The sequence below is a fragment of the Camelina sativa genome, chromosome 20, assembly GCF_030686135.1.
Source record: "Camelina sativa cultivar CO46 ecotype springtype chromosome 20, ASM3068613v1".
NCBI lineage: Eukaryota > Viridiplantae > Streptophyta > Magnoliopsida > Brassicales > Brassicaceae > Camelina > Camelina sativa.
The window spans coordinates 15507480-15523459 of NC_141899.1; the positions used below are offsets into that span (position 1 = coordinate 15507480).

General features: G+C 37.5%; 5 protein-coding genes across 5 annotated transcripts; 2 read left to right on the forward strand and 3 right to left on the reverse strand.

Annotated features, from left to right (window-relative positions):
- Positions 1-209: 209 nt before the first annotated feature.
- On the reverse strand, positions 210-2814 carry LOC104770979 (uncharacterized). Its single transcript, XM_010495451.3, has one exon. It carries the CDS (start codon positions 2812-2814, stop codon positions 601-603), a length of 2214 nt encoding a protein of 737 aa, XP_010493753.2. The 3' UTR covers positions 210-600.
- Positions 2815-2962: 148 nt separating this feature from the next.
- LOC104770981 (uncharacterized) lies at positions 2963-6146 on the forward strand. Its single transcript, XM_010495452.3, has 6 exons — positions 2963-3345; positions 3457-3512; positions 3615-3669; positions 4860-4940; positions 5035-5293; positions 5820-6146. The coding sequence occupies exons 1-5, from the start codon at positions 3114-3116 to the stop codon at positions 5271-5273; spliced, it is 663 nt and encodes a 220-aa protein (XP_010493754.1). The 5' UTR covers positions 2963-3113; the 3' UTR covers positions 5274-5293; positions 5820-6146.
- A 2475-nt stretch (positions 6147-8621) lies between these two features.
- Positions 8622-9719, forward strand: LOC104772576 (acyl-acyl carrier protein thioesterase ATL1, chloroplastic-like). The gene is made up of 5 exons (XM_019242221.2): positions 8622-8806; positions 8987-9087; positions 9202-9311; positions 9405-9498; positions 9585-9719. The coding sequence occupies exons 1-4, from the start codon at positions 8664-8666 to the stop codon at positions 9465-9467; spliced, it is 417 nt and encodes a 138-aa protein (XP_019097766.1). The 5' UTR covers positions 8622-8663; the 3' UTR covers positions 9468-9498; positions 9585-9719.
- A 1830-nt stretch (positions 9720-11549) lies between these two features.
- LOC104770982 (early nodulin-like protein 13) lies at positions 11550-12500 on the reverse strand. The gene is made up of 2 exons (XM_010495453.3): positions 12095-12500; positions 11550-12023 (listed from the first exon to the last, which is right to left on the reverse strand). The coding sequence occupies exons 1-2, from the start codon at positions 12270-12272 to the stop codon at positions 11650-11652; spliced, it is 552 nt and encodes a 183-aa protein (XP_010493755.1). The 5' UTR covers positions 12273-12500; the 3' UTR covers positions 11550-11649.
- Positions 12501-12621: 121 nt separating this feature from the next.
- Positions 12622-15812, reverse strand: LOC104770983 (transmembrane 9 superfamily member 9). The gene is made up of 7 exons (XM_010495454.2): positions 15497-15812; positions 15023-15187; positions 14822-14931; positions 14593-14710; positions 14398-14510; positions 14166-14316; positions 12622-14048 (listed from the first exon to the last, which is right to left on the reverse strand). The coding sequence occupies exons 1-7, from the start codon at positions 15620-15622 to the stop codon at positions 12891-12893; spliced, it is 1941 nt and encodes a 646-aa protein (XP_010493756.1). The 5' UTR covers positions 15623-15812; the 3' UTR covers positions 12622-12890.
- Positions 15813-15980: the final 168 nt, after the last annotated feature.

Below are 15980 nucleotides of genomic sequence, written 5' to 3' on the forward strand. Positions count from 1 at the left end.
ATCTTCAAAACTATACCCTAAATATAAAATAGAAAACGCAAACCTAAAAAGGTATAACAATATATGATTAAAATAACTAAGAAGGTAAAGCTAAAAAAAATGAAAACTTAATACGCCTCAAGATTTGAATATTTATTTATATTTTTCATACATTCTTTTATTTGTTTATTTGAAATGCATAGTTATAGAAAATAAAATAAATATAAGTATTTTATTTCATAAAATTGATATTTTAATAAAAAAGGAAGATAGAACTTAAGAACATCCCACTGACAGCGAGAGCAAGACATTTTGATAGAGGTGTGTGATAAGACTTCTTAATGGACAAAACAAAGTAAGTACATCCCAACATATTTCTTCTTGGCGTTTCTACCCTACCCTCCTGTACCCACAACGTTTTAATTTGAATAAGCTTTGCACTCATTTCTTTGAACAACCAAATCAATTAAACATGGATCCCGAAAACAAAACAAAAAAAACATACATGTGGACTGCTTTGTGGAGCTTCATGGTGTTTGATAGATCTACAAAACCATTTGGTTCTTCCTTTTTGATGATTCATTTAGTCACTACGATTGAACCTGGAAGCAGCTTCAGAGATTAAGATGGAACAGATTCCGCTAGATCTTGTAATTTTTTCAGACCAACGGTGGCTATGAGTTCCATCGAGACAAAAACATCATAAGATTTTGCCTCTTCTTCTTCTTCCTCTTTGAGACTGCATGTGAGTTTGAGCTTCTCTGCCTCAGATTCTGCTTCTTGCGCTTCCTCAAGTAGAAGATTAGCTTCTTCGAGGTCGCTCAGTTCCAGAGCAGCTGAACTCTCTGCTTTTGCAGTGCCACTGTCAATCCGCAACCTCTGGAATCTACTGATAGCCAGTTCTTTTTCTTTTGACAAAATCAACACCTCTATCTCTTGTAGCCTCTTGATGGTTTCTTCAATCTCATGTTCTGCTTTTTCGAGCTCAGCGTTAGCTTTTCCTGTTTCCATTTGTATCTTATCCTTTTCTACATTTAAGGACTTGGCTTCCGCAGCTATTCTTCCAGCTTCTTTGAAATTTCTTGTAGATGCAGCCACTTTCTTCTCTGCTTCAAGCTCCGGCATCCTTTTCTCTATGAACATAACTTTATCCATAAAAGATGTAATATTCTGTTGGATGATCGACTTTCTAGAAGATTGCTCCTTTAGTGACTCTCGGGTACTAGAAACCTCCTCTTGTAGCTTCTGGACTTCCTCAGAAAGCTTCTCTTCGATATTTACAAGCTTGGCTCTCTCTTCTCTAGTTTTAGACACATATGACATCAGACCTTTACGCAATTTAATAACTTCCTCATATTCACAGGCTTCATCTCCTGAAACACGGACAAGATCACGGAGTTTAGCTCCTCTCTCCTTCTCAGCTGCCACAAACTCGTCAACCTCTTTCTTTTTCATTGACAAATCTTCAGTTTCCTTATCAATCTGGGTGAGTCCCGCTTGCACATTGTTTAACATACTATCCAAACTTGTTTGCAATTCCTTGTAGCCACTCACCACATCATTAATTCTTTCCTCGACTGCTTCAATTTGCAAATCGTTCTCGGCAATCTCCTTCTCCTTTGCCTTCACCAAAGCAAGCAGCTCCTCAAGTTCATCTGACAATTGTTCTTTCTTCTTACGCAGCATCTCCTTCTCTTTTATATCTTGTTCAACAGATCCCTCAAGAGTACCATTCAACGACAACCGAACATTATCAACTACAACAGATTCTATATCCAATTCGACTTTTCTAACCTCAACATCTTCAGAACATGAATGCCATTTCTCCATTTCATCTGAAGAAAAAGCTTCTGCCTTATCCAGAATCGATCCAGCATCATTCTCAGCATCTGTGCAAAACGTGCGAAGCATAGAGGCAGATTCTTCCTCAGCTTCAATCTGAGAAACAAGAACCTCCTCCATCCTCGACTCAATAGCATCACAATCAGATTCCGCTTGGCGTAGCAATGACAACAGGGCTAGCCTATCTCTTTCCTTAGCCGCGAGGCTTTCGCTAATCCTCTCAGCCGCATCGAAATCCTCCGCCTCGATCGCGTCCTCAAGCTGCTTCTCGAGCTCTTCGTGCTTCGTAGAAGCTAATCTGAGATTCTCAGAAGCTTGCCTTCTCTTCCTAATCGCGTCCTTACGTGCAGAAGTAACTGAAGCAGCCAAGTCACGAGCACGTTTCAGCTTCGTTTCGATCTGAGCCTTGACTAATTCTAACCTTGAGCTACCATTACTAACAACAACAGCAACAGCGACATCAACAGCAGGAGTAGAAGAGTCCAAAGATTGGTTACCGGAATCAAACACTTGCGCGACGGAATCCGATACTTGACTGACGGAATCCGACACTTGACTAACGGAATCGGATTGTTGACTGACGGAATCATCTTCGTCTTCGTCGAGATTGTTGATCTCGTGCCTGCCGTATCCTATTCTTAATCCACCGGCTCTTTTCTTCCTCCGTGACACCTGACGTCCATAACTCTTCGCCGGAGATGGATGAGTAGTAGTGACAACTGACTCGATCGGCTCAGGCTGGTGTTGAACCGGAGTCACAATCGTTAAGTCTGAAAACAGATTCTCGTCCAAAGCCTCCGTCACATCTGGCTGAGGAGCCGTCGCCTCCGCCTCCGCCTCCGCCGCCTTGGTCTCGTTATCTTCAGAATGAGTTGGTGGTGTAATTGAAGATGAGCTTACCTTTTTATCGCTGTTATCTGCGAGCTGAGACGCCGGCGTAAAAAGTTCCATCCCTTCGAAAAGAGAATCCATATCATCGTCGCCACCATCCATCGCCGATCTGATCACCGCCGGATCTGATCTACTTTGCCTTTAATGGAGTCATTTCATAAAACTAAATTCTTGCTGGGCCTTAAATGTAATTAGGCCTTTTAACGGCCCATATTTGATTATAATGCTGACGGTCACTCTTTCCGATTTCGTTAGCGCCTTTTCATCTTCGACACTTATCGGCGAGACTCAGAGAATCTAATCGGAAACCTAATTCTTAAACCTCTTGAGTAATACACAACGAGTTTGTTTCTTCAACCAATCAGATTTTTCGATTTTTCAATTTCTCGGTTCGATTGAAGATGGAAGGAGGTGGTGGAAGTAGCGGCGGTTGTGGGGCGGCGGGAGCTGGAGTGGTTCCGGTATCAGCGATTGAAGCTGTGACCCAAACACTTGCGCACCTCAAGGAACTGAAACCGCAGCTTGAACAGATGCTTGCTTTAGCTGAGCCAGAGGTTCTTGCTGCAATGAAGCCGTTGCAGCGAGCTAAGACTATGTACTTGCTAGCTGATGCAACCACTACTCTTTACGAACGTAACTCTCTTTCTTCTACGCTTTCTTCTTGTGAATCTGGTTTCCATTGAAGTTTGTTTTATTTGCGGTAATGTTGAAATTTGTTTGTGGTTTTTTTTTTTTGTATTGCAGTGAGGTTGAGGTGTACTGGAGTTGATCCTGATGATCATCGTGTGAAATCTGAAATTGTATGTGTAATTCTGTGTGTTGTGTAGACTCTATATGCTTTGCAAATGCAATTAAAAAGGTATCCTTTTGCTGTTTTGTTGATGGTGGAATTGGTTGTGTAGGAGCGGATAAACGTGTACCGAGAGAAGTTTCAGAAGTGTTTGGATCAAAGTAAAGGTAAAGATTGATTTTTCTAGTGCCTGAAATGATTTGTAGAGTGAGAGAGATCAAAATTGTTAGTTCTGACAAGTATTTGGGTTAACATTCTCTGAATGTTGGATTGAGAAGACAAGTATTTGGGTATTAAACTTTTGTTTCTGTGGTTTAAGAAACCATCTGTTTCAATTTGAATTGGTGATTGTATTGCCTTGTGTTGGAGAAAGTTTTATGACTTTCTCTTTATATTGGAGTAATGCTGCATCCTGTGTTGTTAGAGATATAATATCTCAGCAACCTTTGAATATTATGCTCAGTTTAGAATATTTTTCTGATAGGTCATAGGTGCTAGCCATTTCTCATGTGGTAAATGGAATCCTGTGGGTACTTGTTGAATGATACATTCTCTCTTAAGAGAATTTGTGTTTCTTATCTTTTTTTTGTTGGGATTATGAAACCTCTGCCTTCGTTAGTTTTTTTTTTAATTTCAATCTATGCTTAGTATTGCATGTACCCATCTTAAATGCAGGGGGGTAGTAGTTCAACTTTGTTTACTGAAGTGGTGATTCTATTGGAAGGCTTATCATAATGACTCGCGCCTAATTCATTGTTCTGTATTTATCTTTTCGTAACCTTACTATTGCACCCACCTATTATCTTGAATTTAAGGGAGATTCAAGAGCTAGTTTCTCTGTTTTCACTTTGTTTTTGTCAGGATTCACTTCCATTTATAAAACTTGTTTGATTTGAAATCACTAGTGGCTAATTGTTGACTTTAATGTTTCACGAACATGGCAATCTTTTTTGTTAAGTTATCTTTCTGTTCGGGTCTACTATCTGATATTGGGGGATATTAGTCTCTCCTCTTTGTTTATCGAACGAACTTGTATGTCTCCGTTTACAAGGTGTTTACTAGATTGGTCACGCTTGTGCGCTGTTTTTTTTTTTTTTTAAATGCCTCGTGACCTTTCATACAAGAATCGTTTTGTCGGTCTGCTATCGGATACTAATGGGCTGAGTAGTTCTACTTAGTTACTCGAAAGTATTTACTTATGCGCATCGTTTCATTTTAATTTGTTTGGTTGATGTTAGGTTCTTCTGATTAGGAAATTTTGTATTCATTTTGATTTTGTTAAGGACTGATTTGCTACCTCTTATTCAATGTCTTATCCACTAAATGATCTCTTATCTGTTTCTTGTTTATATCGTAGAACCATTGCGCCCGACTACTGTCTTAAACCGTCAGGCAGCAACCCGTTTCATCGAACACTCTCTACCTGATCTTACATCAAGTAAGTTTAAAGGCAGTTTGTGTCTCCACCTTTCTGTTTTCCTTTATATTCATGATTTGGTGTGACTCTAACACTCATTACTAAATGATTCTAGCCCAAAAGCAAAACATTAGAGACCTCAGTAAAGGAGAACAATCCAGGATCAGGTATTCGGAAACAACTGCAAGAAAGAGGAAATACCAATCAAATGAGAAACAATCTGTTCAGTCAGCCGCGAAGGACTTTCTTGAAAAAGCAGCTCGTGAGATTATCGGTAACAATGAAAATGGTTTGAAGGGCCCTTTAATGGCTGCAGCTGATGGTTCAGATGATGTTGAAGTTGGTACAGCCTGACTTACTACCAATATACCATGGTAATGTTCTTTTCTGATTATGGTTGACACCTGAAAGCAAATCTCTAGAATTTTCAACTAGGTGGTCGTTCAGGAAAAAACAGATACCTTCTCCTAATAAACTCTTATAGACATTTATCGACAGCTATCCCATAATAAAGACTGTTTGTGTCCATTTCTTTTGAAAAATTTAGTCTAGGTTTTTTTTCCTCTTATGGATTAATTTGCTTCTCCTGATGGTGTGATTCTAGTAACTTTGACACTTTTCTTTGAAGTCATAAAGGATGGGTCAGTGAGGAAAGTGAGGAAGTAGTAAAGTATAGTTATTTTTTGTGATTCCCTAGGCTACAGAATAGTATCAATGTCTTCAATTTTTGTGGTGTCATTGCATCCCGTTGCTTATTTGCTGATTGGAGGTTTGAGGTTTTCAGCATCATTTATTTCTGTCATGCTGGAATAATGTGTCAGTTCTTTCTCTTCGTAATATTGCATTCGTTACTTGGCAAATTCTTAGTCCCTTTGACACTCTCTTCTTCATTGTTTGCAGCTGCTGCTACATAATTTTCTGGATAGTAGTTGTGGCATTTTTGTCAGCATCGCCATTGCAGAGACGTTGGTTTTTGCAACAAATCTTTGATAGGGTTTTTATAAGGTTACTGTTAGCAACTGTTTTCTGAAAGCTCTTAAAGTTGGCGAAATTTATATTCGGAAAATACATTAATGTCTAAAATGCAAAAGAATCCAAGTGGGTTTGCTAAAACATTAATGTGTACGTGTCCTTGAGAACTAAGTGAGAGTTTGTCAAGGCGCGATAAAGTTAAGACCTTGTGAGAGTTCAAGGCGTGGTAATGTCAAGACCTTGTGTGTGTATCAAGGTATGAGTATGATTAATAGTCTTGATGATTGATCCATTCTGTATGGGAGTCTAGATCGGGTAACGTTTGGTGGTAGTGGTACTCACCAAGGTTTGTCTGGTCGTGGGAAGATTTGGTTAATCATGCTTGACAGGATCACGTCGGTAGAAACAAGTGAGGTTCACCATCGCGTGTATGAGACCACAACCTTGGGAATTGATGGTTTGTCTAAGGCGTGCCTGTTGTATCTTTTTGCGGGAACTTGGAATGTTTGCTGAGGCGTATCTATTGCAAATATGTGGGGACCGGAAGCGTTCCCCAAGGTATTGCTGTTAGACAGGATGGTTATAAGGATCATGAGTGATGGGATCAGAACTGATCCAAAAGTGTTAGTGAGGAACTGAGGATGAGGAAGGGATCCGAAAACCAGTATGGATCAAGTAAGCCCTTTGTAAAGTTTGTAAAACACTTGCCAATCAAGCCCTTAATATACATAATAAATAATAAATACACACATACGTGGTGACTGAAACCAATCAATATTCACAAACCGTATAAAAGGAAATCATGAGCGATTCAAATTTATGTTAATTGTTAGGATAGGTAAGATCTGAAAGTTTTTAAAAGGTTCAGGAGTATTTTTGGTTAAGTGTTTGAGCATTTCGAAATGGTGAAACGTTAAGGTTTTTGGAGTATAGTAAAAGAAGCGACTAAGTTAGTTTCATGAGTTTATGTTCGCCCATGAAGTGGCCAGAAGTGTTGCATTTGGTGAACGTAGGTTGGCCAATAAGTGGTTGGAAGTGTTGCATGGTTAATGAGAGTATTTAGAACAAAAAGTGGTTGGCAGAAAGTTTCCTGAGTGGTTGCGATTGGCCACAAAAATTGTCGAGAAAAATCTGGACCGATTCTAGGAAGGGCAGATCAAGTCAAGAAATTTGTGGATTAAGTCCAATATGGAATAAGGTACAACATTAAAGGTCGAGACATTGAATGGCTGCGATCAAGAAAAGTTATGTAAAATAGAGTAAGCTTTGTGAACAAGACTATGGAATCATTATTCGAGTATGGGCGGCGATGATGATATTCGGATGGGTGAGTCTGTCTGAACTGTTACCGAAGCAGTTATCGAGCTGGTACGTCCTGCTACAAGTGTAACGAGAGTGCGATAGCGGTACCTAGGTGGTACTGAGGAGCTATCGGGAAGCGGATAGCGACAGTGGATGTTGGTACCAAGAGAGCTACCGAGAGAGCGACCGGTGGCGGTACTGGTAGGATCGATGGATGATCGAGTGGATGAGCCCAGATGGTTGAGGCGTATAAGAGCTGATCGAAGATGGTTGATAAGTGCTCGGTGAGTACCTAAGAGTATGTTGTTGGTTTGACAGAGAAAAGTGTTTATGCGGCTGGACAAAATAAAGTATTCCAGCCCATCTGTTTTTGTTACTTGGGTCACTTTGGGAATAGTTAGATGTGTGACTAAGTAACAAGAAGGGGTGGTGATTGGTGAATGATACATGGATAAAGTGTCTGTGATACGAGAAGAGGTGTCATGTGGCTGGATTGGGTGGACTGTGATGCGGTTGGATGATACGTGATTTAGAGTTTGCGAATATGTGAGGTACTTGTTAAGTTTAAATATGATTGTATTATTGTAAACTAGTGTAAAATGTTATTAACTTGTGGTTAGATTGAATTAAGCATGTGTTCGAGTAGTTTTCTTAGAAGTTGAATCGTCGTCACTGGAATTTTTTAGTTTTCACTGAAAGTATAAGACCTTGTGTCATTAGTCCGGGTTAGTTAGTTAATGCGTTGCAAAATTCAAGGTTAGTTTCTAGTATAGAAGTTTTCCATTTAATTCTACAATATATCTATCTATCTATCTGTTTTTTTGTCCAAAAAAGAAAAGACATCTATCTGTTTTGGTTGAGATGAAACAAATAATTCAAAGACTTCAACCACGAATATTTAGGTTGAAAATGAAGGATCATAAGAATCATGAAAGCCGACACTAAAATCTTTCTATTTAAAGATATATAAAGTCAAATCTGAACCCAGCATTAAAAAATAATTAATTATGTATATAATAAATCTTATTTTACACTCATTACAAAATGTTCTAGAACCTGATTTTGCTGTTGTAGTATTTTGGTTATAGAATTTAAAATTTTAGAGTGACTAAAATCGTGTGCTTTAGAAAAATGCTTTGTACCAAAACTTAAGCTTAAGCTTGATTAAAAAAAATTAGAATGACTAAAATCGTGTGCTTTAGAAAAATGACTAAAAATGAATTAAAAAATATTTCGGTTGTGAATAAAATGAAAAAGAAAATCCAAAACTTAATTAAGCTTGATTGGATGCATTTCAAACCTTTATAATTTTTTGTTTCGCTTTTAAAATTTGTAAAACACCTTGCCAATCAATCCCTTAACATACATAATATATATAAATACACACATGTGGTGACTGGAACCAATATTCACAAACCGTATAAAAAGGTTGTCGAACTATTCAGTATTTGAGCATCGTGAAGAAGTACAATGTTTCAAGCTACCACCACAGCGGCGCCACCGGCTATGTCTATTGGGTTTCCCTGTTTTTGGAGTCGACCACTTGTCCTACCTCTCCGGACCGCAAAGACATTCAAGCCTCTAGCATGTCTTAAACTGAAAGAAGGCGAAGGGTACAGAAATATATCTCTAATTTTCATTTCATAAAAGATCTAATATTTACTACTTTTCTGTTTATTAAAACCTAGATGAAGTCTCAAGATTTGTAGATAGTCAATATATAATGGCCAAGGTGGGAGTAGTAATCAATATTTTCTAATTCATAATCTTATATGAAAATTTCCATATGGCAGAATGTTCCGGCCCCATGAGACTGAACTGAAAGTTCGAGATTATGAATTAGATCAATTCGGTGTTGTGAACAATTCTGTTTATGCAAACTACTGCCAGCATGGTTAGTTTATTTTACGCTAATTCGAGACAGTTGCTATAGTTAAGCTATCTCCCATTCTTACCATCCTATTCTTACTAACTACGTACTGTTTGCTAAACTTGTTTTATTACTAAGGTCTACACGAGTTTTTGGAGAGTATCGGTATCAACTGTGATAAAGTATCCCGTTCTGGTGAAGCCTTGGCAATTTCCGAGTTGACTATAAAGTTTCTTGCACCTTTACGTGTAATTTTGAACTTCTTGTTTTCCTATAATGTTTGTCACATTTTATAAGATCAATGTTTTGTATGTTAATTTATTCTATTTCGTTGAGCAGAGTGGATGCAAATTTGTGGTGAAAACGAGGATATCGAGGACATCTGTGGCACGCATTTACTTTGAACAATTCATCTTTAAACTTCCAAATCAAGAGGTTATTTTGGTGCTTTCGTCAAGCCTTTTTGTGTTTGTTTCTTACTTATATGTTCTGATTCATTTTGTAAATCATTAACGATGCAGCCTATTTTGGAAGCAAAATCAATTGTTGTGTGGCTTGACAACAAGTACCGTCCGGTTCGTATCCCATCTTACGTGCGCTCTAATTCGGTCACTTCCTACACCAACACGTTGTCGATTTGATAAATAAAATCTTGGTATATGTAACGTTTTTGGAGAAAATCTAAATAAACGGTTCACTTCTCATCAATCCAAAATATGATACAGTGTGTGTTTATATAGAATGCCAATGAGACTATACCTCAACATATCAAATACGTATTTTGCCAATGTCGCCTAAAAATATGATTACACGAGTACTTCAGATAATGCTTTACCTTGAAACAACCAGTCAAACTGTCATCTTATTCTCATCAACTTGTAAATCTGTCAACTACTTAAAAATGTATTTATATACTCAATCATATTTTACTGTCAAAGACCACCACCTAAAAAATGTCTCTATAAACACATTAAGTCAATTATATATTGAAGGAGAAAAATTTTATTTAAGTAACTAAAAAAAAACTACTACAATTATAGTTGATGACAAAAAAGAAAAAATTAAGTAAAATATCACATATACTGATCTCACATACTATTAGCTCACATATTCCTAACTGAAAAAAGAAACTCAAATAAATAAACCAAGCTTTACACTAACAATAATTCATTTTCATTTTAGATTAGTGATTTGCTTTAGGGAAAATTATAAATAAAGGAGCTTTTTCCAAAAATTTGGCCATCTACACTTTTTTTTCAAGATTGTCAATTGTGACGAAAATGCCCCTACTAATAGAAATAGTGAAGTTTTGAAAAATTTGAACCAATAAACAAATAGAAAACCCATGTTAGTATACAACTGTTAAAAAAAAATTTGAAAAAAATGTTTTGGGTGTCAAAAATCAGTTTGTAAATTGCTGATTTCTGGTCTAAATTGTTTAGAATAGACTTTCTACGATTTTTTCTCTTTCTGAAACATTTAAATTGTTCATTCTACAGTTTGTACATGTTCTAAGAAGTTTAGACGGAAAATTTGTTCTAAAAATTTCAGAACCTGAATTTTGTATGTTCTACAAAATTAAGAATATGTATTCTACGTTTTTCTTCATTCTACATCAATTCAGAATTCGTTTTCTACGTTTTACCCTATATACTAAAAGAAGTAGAAGATATATCATAGAAATTTTTAGAATTTGTATTCTGTAAACCTTAGAATACCCTAAAATAGAAAGAAAATAAATTAAATAAGGAAAGCGAATAATTTTAAATATTTTTTAAATATTCTTAATTTATGGTTAAGATTTCGTAATTATTGTTTAGATTTGTTCTAATACATTTTAGAATGCGTATTCTAAATTACTTAGAAGATAAACAAATTAAGAAAAATCGACATTATACCTTAACGTGATCGATTAGCCCTTTTGGGAAAATTTTTTAACCTTAATTGGTTTCCAATCGATTAATTTCCCTTACTTTGTCAAAACCCAAAACAACAATTTAGGCCCACTTGATGAAGCCCCAAAAACCGATTAATTGATGTTTTTTTAATTTCAAGGGACAAAAAATCAACAAAATTTATCTGAAAAAACAATTAAGGGCATAATTGACTAATTTTATATCATAAAACCTATTTAACCAAACTTTTGAAAAAAAGTGTAGATGGTCAAATTTTTGGAAAAGGATCCTTTATTTATAATTTTTCCTTTGCTTTATTATGTTTTATTTACCTTTTTCAAAAAAGAAGAAGTAATTACAATCTTTTTTTTTGTTTTAGGGTTTTTAGTTTATTGTATACTTTCATTTTTTTTATTTATAGATTTTCTATACCATTTCAAATATAACAAATGCAAATTCTTTTACTTCTCGATTTTTAATTTATGATTTCATATAAGTTTTTAGTTTTAGGATCTTTTTACATAAACCCCAATGATTTATGACTTGACCCCAGTTAGTGTTGTAGTGTATGCTGTTGTACATTGCATTGTGTTTTCTGAAAGCTCTTAAAGTTGGCGAATTTTATATTCGGAAAATACATTAATGTTTAAAATGCAAAAGAATTCAACAAATCTCGTGGATATGAACAAAATCAGAGCAAAACAATCCCTAATCCAACAAATCCCAAAATCCCGACTCCACTGGCCAAAGAAGAAGCGGAACCAGTGGCAGGAGCAACAGCTGGAGCACCCAATAAAGCTGAAGAAGGTGCAGGAGAAGGAGCAGAACCAGTGAAGAAACCACCAGTGTGGCCACCACGAGTGGACATGACGACAATGTGAAGCTTCTCACCTTCGACACAGTTGCTTTTGGAGCCGCTGATGAAGTAAAAAGGACCAGATCTCTCTAGCTTCACCTTAGTGTCTCCATTGCTGTAATTAGCTGCTGGGTTTGTTGTGTTGCAGTTAATGTAAGCATCTTTTGTCACTTGCAGTACAGAGTCCTTTTCCCCATCATACTTCCACACTGTTCAAATACAAACAGTTAGAGGAAAGGGTTGATTTTGGATTTGAATTTTGAGGGAAAAGAAAACTTACCAAGAGAATCACCAACGTGAAAACGTAAGCTCTCAGCCCATTTGTTTAGAGACTCAGAAGGCGAAGAAGGGATTTTCCAGGCGCTGGTTTTGCCTCCGACCAGAATCTCTTTGCAACAGGCGAGATTAGTCAACAAGAAGAAAATGGAGAAGATTAGAAAAAGACTTCTGTGAGCCATTAGGGAGGGTTTAAGTTAGTGTGTGAGCTCAGCTGGAGAGAAATGGAAAGATAAGAGTAAAAGAGAGATAATTTGGGCTCTGTTGTGAATGATTGGGTCTGTAAATATAGAGGAAGAAACTAGCCGTTGGAAGTGTAATGGTGTCTGCTCTGCTACTCTCACTGTTGCTCCCAACGCTTACTTTTAAAACGGTCAAGTCCCCCGTACCAAGACATTTACACATAAAACCAATTATTTTAATAACGGTCGGAGACAAAATTTTAAATACGAGTGCAATGAGGGACCGGTAATACTATCGCTTTGTTTCTTGGTGTCTGCAATTAAACTGGCAAGAGAGACTGAAAGCAAATAGAGTTTAAAAAGAGAGTATAAATAGAATTGAAAGAATCACATATTGTCAATCAAGAAAGATAATCCGAAGTGTCATTTGGGAAAAATCAAACAGAATACACTCTAAGAAAAAGGTTTACATATAAAAACCCTTTTGTTACTGTAACCAAAAACAGAGCGAAACAAGAAGACCCCTATTGAGTAAAAACAAAGCCTTTTAGCACTTGTGAAAATCATAATCTATATTACCTTCTTTCTTTCTTTCTTCTCTTGAATGTGTTTTCTGAATCAGTCGATCTTAACCGAGGAATAGATGAGTCTTGTGAACCAGAGACAAGCGTAGAAACCGATTGTTCCGGTCAGCACAAAAAACGCGTAAGAGGCGATGAGCATGTATCCGAAGTAGAGCATAGCTGAGACGAGCTTAGTGATCTGGAGCTTTGTGAAGAAATAGAAGGCTGCGTAGAGGAAGAGATATACCGCAGAAGAACCTGAGGTGAGGTAAGACCTCCACCACCAGAGATAGTCTTCACTGCAAAGCTGGAAGTAGCAGAGAACAATGGTTATCTCTGCGCAGGTGACCATAAGGATCACAAATACGAGGAAGAGGAAACCGAAGATGTAGTAGAACTGGTTGAGCCAGATTGATGTGAGGATGAAGAAGAGCTCGATAAAGACAGCACCAAACGGTAAGATTCCTCCGATAAGGATTGAGAAAACTGGGTTCATGTACCAAGCTTGTTCTGGGATTTGACGTGGGATTTTGTTGGTTTTCACGGGGTCATCGAGCGGTGGCTTCTTAAATCCGATGTAAGCTCCAACAAAGACAAGAGGGACTGAGATTCCAAACCAGAGGAAGATAAGAGCAAACATCGTCCCGAAGGGAACAGCTCCGGATGATTTTTGTCCCCAGATAAGAGCGTTTAGGACAAAGAAAATGGCTGAGACGACTGCAGGGAATAAGAAGGCTGTTCTGAAGGCAATTCTCTTCCATTCTGTTCCTTTGAACATTTTGTAGAGACGTGAAGAGGCGTAACCGGCAAAAAGGCCCATGAAGACCCAAAGGAGGAGCATGGCTGTCATAAGACCTCCCCGGTTGGACGGTGATAAAAATCCGAGCATGGCGAAGATCATAGTGACAAGTACCATGCCTAAACACTGGACACCTGTGCCAACATAGACACAGAGAAGATCTGAATTGGATGGAGGTCTGAAAACATCACCATGGACGAGTTTCCACCCTGTCTCTTCTTGAGCTTCTTCTTGTGTCTCAAGCTCGTTGTACCGTGAAATGTCACGGTAAAGGGTCCTCAGCATAATCATCGCTACCATTCCAGAAAGGAAGAGGACGATCATCAGAGAGTTGACAATTGAGAACCAGTGAATTTGATTGTCGCTCATCAGAAGATAAGCATCCCATCTAGACGCCCACTTCACTTCACTTTCCTGAAGGGGCAAAAATCAAAACAGTGAGAAGAGGAACACAATCGTATCTCACTAAGAAAAAACAGAGAGAAGAGGAACATAATAGTTATATAAACTGATAGTCGAACAAGAACTTGCCTGAAAATCAACATCATATGTGAAGATAATTTCCTTCTTGTTTTCGACTTCTTGAGGTGTAGCTGAGCTAACAACCAAGCGTTTTGTGTGAGGATCACAGGTAGTCAAACGGGTCTTCTCACTCCATTGTCCCTCGTATTCATGCTTGACACTGCAAATCAAGGGAAGGATAATTAGTACTGGAAAAATAGAGAACACCCCGAGAGTCTATTTTTGTTAACAAGAACTGCACCTGAATGGTTTGACCTCGAATCCCACAATCCTTGCAGCATCGGTTTGCACATCTCTGTGATACCGGACAGTGAATGCCAAGTGATTGTGCATAAAGTACTTTTGCTCTTTGCTCTGTAAAATCCAAAGGACTGCTTAGAAAATCGTGCTATCACTCACATTCAACGCAAATAGTGAATAATCTAAACTTACTTACCCCCTCATACTGCCCTTTAAGACCGATATGATATCCTAGCTGATACACAACAGAGGGAGAACCCTGACCTGGATCAATTCTTTCAATTGGAACCACTAGAGGAAGGTTATCAAGGATCCTAACACACACATATACACAACACACAGCATGAGAAACGTAACAGAGGAAGAGTACATGCTATTCACTAAAAAAAAAAAGTCAATGTAGTTCTCATATTCAAAAGTCTTACATGTTGACCCGATACTCATCATCAATCTTCTCTTTGAATGCCTTGGCAGACTTGGCATCAAGCGTGACACGTCCGAGAACATTGCACATTTGTGGTTCACGCATTTTAAACTGCATTATTCCAGTTCCTCAATAGTTAGGGGTAAATTTAAAGTGAAAGTATCAACTGTAATCATATTCAATCAAAAAACAGAGAACAAACTGAATAAGGAGCATTTTCGATGCGGTCACCACGAAGAACTTCACCAAGATTCTCAGTACTGTCAACAATCTTCTTAGGACGGCAAAAAGGAAGAGAGTAATACGAATACGGAAGCTGAGTCTTAATAGATGTCAACTTGTTCACTTTCACCTTCAACTCATCTCCCTACATAAGACGACCCCAAACATAAACAAAAAAAATATCAAAACTTCAGCTTTGGATCTTCTACTATAAGGTTGGATTAGCATGCAAAAGATTTGTATCCAATTTAGCTATGAATTAGTGTATAGTGTAATTAGATAACAATTGAAAAAAATACGACATTGGATACAGATCAAGAGATCGTAATGAGAAAATTAAGAGGCTAAAAGTGTCGGTGGCACTAAGGATTCGCTAAAACTAATCTTAAAAAAACCAGATCCGAGAGATCCAAATCAGATCCCAATGGAATTAAGAATACGTTTTTTTTAATACCTTTTCGAAATCCTGAGGAGCGACACCGGGGAGGTAAAAAGAGTGAGCGGCATGGATGAAGAGAAGAAGAATCACAGATCCAAGGATTTGTAACCTCCTTGAACTTCTATAAAACTCCATAGCCATGGGGTCGGTTTCCACAGATCTGGAGAGCTTTATAAGCTTTCTTTTTTTCACAGTTTTGTGTGTGTTTTGTGAAGAAGAAGAAGAAGAAGAAGAAGAAGCAAAGAGAAATCGAATTGATTAGAGAGAGAGAGAGAAGCGAAGATCCTTGTTTCTCTCTCCGTTATTGCTTTCGTTTTCTGTAACATCCTTTTATCCAATTATATATCGCCACGTGTTTAACCCTGTCGAGAAATTGTAAATGGGCCTCATTTCCTAAGCCCATTAAATAATTTACGCTAAACATTTCTTAGGCCCATTAAATACTATGAATTTGACAGTTTTTTTTTTTTTTTTTTTTTTTTTTGGGGTCGAGACAACA

Coding starts and splice junctions, on each gene's coding strand:
- LOC104772576 (XM_019242221.2), top strand. CDS start 8,664: ATGTTTCAAGCTACCACCACAGCGGCGCCACCGGCTATGTCTATTGGG. Junction 8,807..8,986: donor AAACTGAAAGAAGGCGAAGG/GTACAGAAATAT, acceptor TCCATATGGCAG/AATGTTCCGGCCCCATGAGA. Junction 9,312..9,404: donor AGTTTCTTGCACCTTTACGT/GTAATTTTGAAC, acceptor CGTTGAGCAGAG/TGGATGCAAATTTGTGGTGA.
- LOC104770979 (XM_010495451.3), bottom strand. CDS start 2,814: ATGGATGGTGGCGACGATGATATGGATTCTCTTTTCGAAGGGATGGAA.
- LOC104770983 (XM_010495454.2), bottom strand. CDS start 15,622: ATGGCTATGGAGTTTTATAGAAGTTCAAGGAGGTTACAAATCCTTGGA. Junction 14,711..14,821: donor GATGAGTATCGGGTCAACAT/GTAAGACTTTTG, acceptor TGTGTGTGTTAG/GATCCTTGATAACCTTCCTC. Junction 14,049..14,165: donor CATATGATGTTGATTTTCAG/GCAAGTTCTTGT, acceptor TTGCCCCTTCAG/GAAAGTGAAGTGAAGTGGGC.
- LOC104770982 (XM_010495453.3), bottom strand. CDS start 12,272: ATGGCTCACAGAAGTCTTTTTCTAATCTTCTCCATTTTCTTCTTGTTG. Junction 12,024..12,094: donor TCACGTTGGTGATTCTCTTG/GTAAGTTTTCTT, acceptor GTATTTGAACAG/TGTGGAAGTATGATGGGGAA.
- LOC104770981 (XM_010495452.3), top strand. CDS start 3,114: ATGGAAGGAGGTGGTGGAAGTAGCGGCGGTTGTGGGGCGGCGGGAGCT. Junction 3,346..3,456: donor AACCACTACTCTTTACGAAC/GTAACTCTCTTT, acceptor TTTGTATTGCAG/TGAGGTTGAGGTGTACTGGA. Junction 3,670..4,859: donor GTGTTTGGATCAAAGTAAAG/GTAAAGATTGAT, acceptor TTTATATCGTAG/AACCATTGCGCCCGACTACT.